This window comes from Penaeus monodon, chromosome 40 (assembly GCF_015228065.2).
Source record: "Penaeus monodon isolate SGIC_2016 chromosome 40, NSTDA_Pmon_1, whole genome shotgun sequence".
NCBI lineage: Eukaryota > Metazoa > Arthropoda > Malacostraca > Decapoda > Penaeidae > Penaeus > Penaeus monodon.
In genome coordinates, this window is record NC_051425.1 from 13,835,980 (window position 1) to 13,843,479 (window position 7,500).

At 36.1% G+C, this 7,500-nt stretch overlaps 2 protein-coding genes across 4 annotated transcripts in view; one reads left to right on the plus strand and one right to left on the minus strand.

The window, feature by feature from the left end:
• LOC119598154 (39S ribosomal protein L9, mitochondrial-like) overlaps positions 1-5,569 on the plus strand; it is a 5,647-nt gene extending 78 nt beyond the window's left edge. The window contains exons 1-6 of the mRNA XM_037947788.1: positions 1-69; positions 1,055-1,195; positions 1,983-2,142; positions 2,481-2,650; positions 3,802-4,002; positions 5,243-5,569. The exon at positions 1-69 is cut by the window's left edge and continues 78 nt beyond it. Coding sequence (XP_037803716.1) covers positions 1,055-1,195; positions 1,983-2,142; positions 2,481-2,650; positions 3,802-4,002; positions 5,243-5,443 — 873 coding nt within the window. The 5' untranslated portion in view covers positions 1-69 and the 3' untranslated portion in view covers positions 5,444-5,569. The remainder of the gene's footprint in view (positions 70-1,054; positions 1,196-1,982; positions 2,143-2,480; positions 2,651-3,801; positions 4,003-5,242) is intronic.
• The window catches only part of LOC119598155, a 3,470-nt gene continuing 1,534 nt past the window's right edge, over positions 5,565-7,500 (minus strand). For 2 of the 3 annotated variants that reach the window (XM_037947789.1, XM_037947790.1), the window contains exons 2-4: positions 7,097-7,226; positions 6,725-6,819; positions 6,149-6,460 (exon numbers count right to left, since the gene is read on the minus strand). In XM_037947789.1, coding sequence (XP_037803717.1) covers positions 6,284-6,460; positions 6,725-6,819; positions 7,097-7,226 — 402 coding nt within the window. In that variant the 3' untranslated portion in view covers positions 6,149-6,283. Of the gene's footprint in view, positions 6,461-6,724; positions 6,820-7,096; positions 7,227-7,500 lie in introns of all 3 variants that reach the window. The other variant, XM_037947792.1, reaches the window with a different exon arrangement.

Here is a 7,500-nt window from a genome sequence, read left to right on the forward strand (position 1 = left end):
CCATTGGGTTTTGTCTCAGATTTATAGCGTTTTTTCTTCTTATTTTACGAAGTTGCAGTTAATTAAAAGGTAAGTCGTGTACCATTTATGCTTTTTGAGAGCTCTAAAGAGAACTTGTATATTTCAGGTAGTCTGATGTATATTTAAGTCTGTATATTTCATTATTATACGGGTGTTTTTATTACACAAAACACACACTATGAATGTTTAGTGATATAGACAATAATATAGTCTAAAACCCTATAAAAAAGAAGAAAGAAAGAAATAACATGAAAATGGCCATCAACAGCAACAAAATAAGGCCATAAAGTTTCCAACCAACTAACATGGGATTATTGTCTGTATTGTTCGTAAGGAATTATATATATAATATATATATATATATATATATATATATATATATATATATATATATATATATATATATATATATATATATATAATTCCTTTAGTGGCTTCACTCGAGATGTGAATTGCTTCTCTCAAAGTCAGGGTTTGTAATATTTAAAGGTATTTTGTTCGAATTGTCTCACTTCTGCAGCGAGTTCTGAACGCGGCTTAAATTCCCTGTTTTAGAATTGAAAGGTTTAGTTATTTAGATATGGTATTTGTGGTCTTGGAAGCTTGGACATGTAAGATCGGACACGTGAAAAGTGCTGTGTGTTGTCAATGCCATTCATGGGAAATACACAGTCCATTTATAGTTAATTTCAGAACATCGAGAAATTACGTTAATATCAGATAAATAAACCCTCACATGAGTTTCTAAGAAGTTATACACCTTTAACCCTTTTTATATAAGGTTTATATAGAGGTCCCATGTGAGCTGTAATGAAGGTGGTAAATCCACAGGCCATGACCATGCTTGTTGGTGCTCCAGTAAAGGCCATCACCATATATATTCTAGGAAGAAGTTTTAGTAGATGACCAATCAGGATTTTAGTGCATCCCAAATAAAGCCTAAACTCCTCATAAGTAATGACTTTGCTAACAGAAGGAAGCCCAAGGTTATACAAGTAAGCCCTGACCTCATTCCTAAAATAATGTCTTTCAGATGTTGCGCTCCTTAGCTCAGGGCCTGGCACAGCTGCACTTGCACAGCACAGGGTCCGCTTTGTCACGCGTTGCAGCCAGGACCTTACCTGTTCAAGAGATGGAAGCAGTAATCCCAGCTGGGTATTTTATTCAAGCCAGGGTAAAATCTGAATATTATTACTTTTTCATAGTCTGAAATTGGTTGAACATGAGTTGACTTCAGTGTGATTTTTTCTGCTTTGCATGGATTATACTGTGTGGTGTGAATGCCATGGCTGTCTTACAAAAAGAATTTATTGCAAAAAGAGATCTGATGTGTTAACATCAAGTGAACATAATGTTAAACAGAACATTGCCTGATAATTAAATGATTGTTACAGGATTATTTTGGGATGCATCTGATTTTGAAGTGTGGCATAACAGTGAAATATCAGAATAACTATTCTTACTGCTTATTATAACAAACATTTCATAGTACCTGTTATACTTTGCTTCATGTTCAGGGCAAGTTGTAACATTCTAATCTTAATTTTTATCTGCATTTATTAAGAATACTAAAAAGTTTGTTTTTGAAAGACAATACACAGTTAGTTAGTGTATGTAATTGTTTGACTTCTTTTAAAAGTTTTAGCTACCATAAAATGCATTGTGATTTCCAGACGCAGAAAATTCTGTATTTTTATTTGTTATTAGTCTACAGGTATTCTTCAGTATCTCATAGTTATATGATAGATTTCTGTTCAGTGTCCAATATGCCTATCATACCATTTCACAAAACCAATCATGGACATTACGTGACACATATCTGCACTAGGAGTCATAAAGATATTGGGAATGGATGCTATAGTAGCAGTAGTATTGTATAATGAATAGTATTGTTATTATTTTTTGGGAGGAGAGGTTGGTAATGCTAAGTTTGTAACTTGTTTTCACGTACTCTTTGGCAGACCACTTTCATTCTTAAACGCAAGAAGAAAATTGAGCTACACAAGACAACTGGAAAGATGCGCCCCTTTAAGGCACGTCACTATCTTTATGAAATGGTGGAGGATACCAATGTTAAGAAGAAGGATCCATTAAAGGTCATATTGACTAAACCAGTAGAGGGTAAGTCAGCCGTATGTCATATATTTGTATGACCTGTATTGGATAGTTCTTGATTATGAAATACAAATAGTATCTCAAAATGATGGTTGTTTTATTAGTTTTCTATGATTAGAGTTACATAGGTTCAATGTAATGGTTAAGATAGTGCACTCATAAGCAGTTAAATTTCAGTAATGTAATTTGTTGATTAGCACCATTGAAGTTTCTTTGATCTTAGATTTATAAAGAATAAGCGTTTTATGCTTCCTAAAATACGAGGACTGCTGTGTTTCCAAATTTACATTGATGGCTTCTTAAGAACATAAATGACATATATTGCTGCTGCTCCCCATCATCAGGTTTAGGGTCAGTTGGAGATGTTGTAGAAGTGAAACTACATCGAGCAAGAAACCATCTGCTTTTACCTGGCCTTGCTGTTTATGCATCGCCAGAGAACTTAGAAAAATACTCCAATCTCATCAAGAAATCAGAGGTTAAAGACCAGCCCTCATCGCCTTTTGCTATAAGGGTAAGTTGAGTACATTTTTGATACTTTTGATACTTTTTTGACTTTCCATAAAGAAAGAAGACATAGTTCATTTGTTTACAGGAATTAGGACCACCTACCTATAATCTCTCAGATTAATTTTAAGTATAATTGGCTCTTTTGCCCTGTGATTACTTTAGCTGAGAATTCTGACTTCTTATAAATTGCATACCCTCTGATCCCCCTCCCCTTTACATCATATTTTGGTGGGTAGGGGGTTGCAGTCAGTGATATTTAACCCAACACCGACGAGCATGGCATGTATGTACATGCCATACCCACTGTGAGTTTACTTTATTAATTCTTTTTACACATAGATGGCTCCACTTGTAAGTCACTAATGAGCCAATTATGTCCACTGCTTGTCTCCCCTGTTACCCTTTTCCTTGATTTTCATAAATATTTTGTTATCTTATATTGCCATTACTAATGCCAATGACATTATAGTAATCATAATGTCTATAATAAAAATAACACCATTGATATTGATAGCATTAGTAAAAAAATATTTTTTCCACAAATTCAAGGAAAGGTGAAATCAGGCAAAATCAGAAGGTTTACTAATTTGACTCCTTGCAGAGCCATCTATGGTGTAGAGACATTTCAGAAAAGATTCTAAAATGGACACAGAATTTTCCCGGCAACGTTGGGTTAATACATTGATCATTAAATTTTTTTGGACAACTGCCAAGTTTTGCTATTTGTCACCTATACCTTAACCCTTTGGACAAGGGGACTCCCCTGTCAGTGTCATGGAGATAAGCAGGAGTTTCCCATTTTCTAATTACCTGAGGCGGGTCATTTTTATCTCACATGTGTCCTAGGTGACCTCCCACCTGAAGCCAGAAGGATTTTGGTCCAGGGAGAATAGTACTTATCCCTTAGAATATTGGGCCATCAACACCTAAATTTGTTATGGAATTTGAGATCCTTTTTGGGGGAACTGCTAATCAAAGCAATAAAACAATATTTCCCATATTTTATCCTTTGTAGGTTAATAACAATTTATTTTGATTTTGTAACTGACTAGTGATCAGAGAAGAATTATTTGTCAGATCAATATGGCATCTTTATCTCAATATAATAAATCTTTTTCATTTATTTATAACCTTACAACTCTCCACACTTAACAGACTGCAGAGCAACTTTCTACGCGTGTGATTTCCCTGAGCATGAACATGAATCATCCGTGGCAAGTGGAACCGTGGCATGTACGAGTTGCCTTCCGCAAGGCTGGAATCATTGTTCCTGAGAAAGCTCTGACGCTTCCTGCCAAGCCGATCACTGGACCAGATCTTGATTTGCAGGAAAAGGAGTTCCTTGTAAAAGTGAAGGTAATAAATATACAAGATGTAATAATTTTGTGTGTATGTTTATATTGGTATATCTATATGTATGGGTCTTTTGTATATGTATGTATGTATTATATATATTTGTGTATGTGCTTCTGTGGAAGATGTACAAGAGCATGTATTAGTAGGCATTTGCATGAGTATACTTATGTAAGTTTTAAGTGTGTCTGTGTGGAATTTGAACAGGTTGTGTGTGTGCGTGTGCGTGTGCGTTTGTGTGTGTGTGTGTGTGTGTGTGTGTGTTGTGTGTGTGTGTGTGTGTGTGTGTGTGTGTGTGTGTGCGTGCATGCGCGCGTGTGAATATGTATTAATAGAGGAATACTTAAATGAATGTATGTCTGGACAAGTTATGTTTGTCAAAATGCGGGTGAGTACACTTAACATGTTTTATATGGGGATGCCAACATTGGCATCATAATTCCATTTTATTTTAGTTGCTGCTGAGTGATCCTCATATTCTGTTCTGGTTCTATTTTTTAGACTCTGTATGTTGCCCTAGAAATTCTATGGCTCCACCTGTATCCCTCTTCCCACCAATCACGTAAATCAGCTAGACTCTGCCCCACCCTCCACCTAAAATGAGAAACTATCATTGGCAGAACCTACATCATAGTTTCCCCCTTTGTGGCCCTACTCTTATCCTCCTACCCTTTACTTCACCCCTTACCCCTCCACCAGGGATGGGAGAGGGGGAGAAAGAGTTTACCTTAGTTTACCATGAAATGAACTTGAGGCTTCATCAAATCTTTTCTTTCAGTTTTGAGAGAGTGTGTGTGTTGTTGTGTGGTGTGTGTGTGTGTGTGTGTGTGTGTGTGTGTGTGTGTGTGGTGTGGGGTTGATGGTGAGTGGTGAGTGGTGGGTGTGGTGGAGGAGTGAGTGAGTGAGTGAGTGAGTGAGTGAGTGAGTGAGTGAGTGAGTGAGTGAGAGTGAGTGAGTGAGTGAATGAGAGAGGAAGAAACTGTATTAGATAAGAGACTCTCAGGATGACACATTCAAAGTTACCGCTCACAGTTCCTGTGCATGAGCATCATGGGTCTTTTAAACCATCTGGAGCAAAATATTTTTATGCAGTGAGACTGTGTCTAAAATTTACAAAAGGTTATTGATGAATATCAGCTAGTGAGGAATAGAGTTAAAAGACTGTAAATAATGCAAACATTTGACCTTTAATTAGTTCCACATGCTACTGACAACCTTGCCTAAATAACCTCTTTACCTTCAGATCAATGACAAGGAGGAGGCGAAAGTCCGTTGCCGTATTAACCATTACTCAGTCAACCCTCGTGAACGTATACCTTGGAAGGCATTTCACTGGGAGCATGTGGCAGACCCAATCTTTCCAGAAGAGGCTGAGGAGTTATTGGCCCTTGCACAGGAAAATCGATACACGAGGTTCCCAGAACAAGAGGAAGAGACTATGTAAAAGGCTACAAGATTCAAGTTGAATGCGAATGTACGCTTTAGTATATGTAATGTTGAATAATTATTGTGCTGAAGTGATTTGTATATGGACAGCTGCTCTGAATGTAAATAAGATTCATACAATTTATTTTTGTTTTATTTGTATATTTTTCTTCAATTTCACCCAAAAATTTTCTCTTCAGATTTGAAAATGTTTTGCACCATATGAAAATAGCGAATGAAAATATAAGCTCGCTGTAATGTAGTATAATTATATAATAGTAGAAGAGGATTTAGAATTTGATTATTATCCTTATTCTTGATGGGCCCCTTTGATGTTTGTATGAAAGCGATCTTGTGGATCTATGAAAACAGCAATTTATCTAATTGATAAATTGCCATAAAAAACACTTATTGAAAATGAGATCACATGAAGGGAAATTTTCATAACCACAGTTTTATTCATTCATAAATGTTTCTTACTTGAATTGGTTGTTGAATTACTAACAACCGGTATTTTGATTATGTATAGGGGTATTGTAGTGGCTTGGTATGTATTAGTGCATTTTACCTTTGTCTGCAATGAGAGGCTTGATTCCAGTTGCCAGTAATGATATTAAAGTGAATTAATAGATTACATAAGTTTGTACTATGTTTGCAGTGTTGTAAATGGATATTAGGATAACTTCACATAGTGTGATTGTGTCTTGTGAATTAAAACTAGTCATTACTTTGAAAATTATTATTTTAAAATCATATGTGACCTGTCTCGGAGGAAGAAATTTAACAATGTTTAGGGTGCAACTGTAATCTAATGAAGCTTCTCAGGCACTTTCTCTCGTAATATCCCACAATCGGAACCTCAGCCAAATGGACAGCAGTTGTTTCCCCAATCACCACCGAAGTCAATGCACACTCCTTCATCATTACATAGCTTGCCAGTTTCTTCAATCTCTTGTATCTGATCAGGTGTTAGTTGCCAGTTAGATTTTATCCAGTGGCGTAATTCAAGAGCCAGGATCAAAACCTCGGGTTCATCCTGAGGAAAGAATTTAGATAACAGCGTTGTATAATATGAAGAGACAGTGTGGCAAGATTATTCATTGCATGATTACTCAGGAGTTATAACATTACCTCTACAGCTTTTGGGGAAGAGGAAAGATCATGAGTTCAGACCTGTTATATCTACCTAATAATACACAATACAACATGACAAAATGGTTTTAAAGAAATAAGTAGTTAATTTCTTGTATATACTGGTAAAGGAAGAAGTTGAAATAGACTTTAAAGAACTATCACTAACCAAGCGATTGCGGCTCGCTTTAGATGATTGACCAGCTATCAGAGCATTGCGAACAACTCTGCCAGTGAGTGCCATGTGAAGTACTGCAGTCCGCTCTATCAGGAAGAATAGAAAATAAGTATCAATAATAGGAGCAAATGAAGAACAGAGGCTCGTCGCATGGTGTCCTTCATCATGTAGGGATTATATGCAATTTGTGCTGATACTTGGTTAGTTGCTGTACATCAGAGTTGTAAACTGAGGCAAGGTGAACACTGATTACCTAATAGCTTATATCTGATTATTAAGCTTTCAGAAAACAAAGTTTCTTCTTCTTTTTGAATAAAGAAAGAAAATATATGATAATCCAATGTCACATGCATGTTGCCTTACCAGTAGGAGAAAGGGACTGGAAAAGTCTTGTCTGAGGAGAGTCCTCGACTGGGAAGGGGAAAGGTGCTGCACTGGCCACCCCTATCCCCACTGCCACCAACACTACTGCTACCTGCACATTGGGCTTCATCTGAGGAAGGAAAATCATTGAGATAAAGTAAAAAATGAAAAAGGGTGAACATTCTTATCTATTAAGTGCATCTCTCTGCTTGTCTTGTTCTTGAGCCATATACAAAATATAAAAATCTTAATAAAGATATAATACTACTTTTAGAAGAATAAATATCAGAGATTTCAAATGGGTAAGATGAAAAAGCTAAAAATATATAAATACAGTATATAATGCAGTGACAAGTAAAACAATATAAATAGATGACAGGTGTTGAGTCTTATTACATTCACAT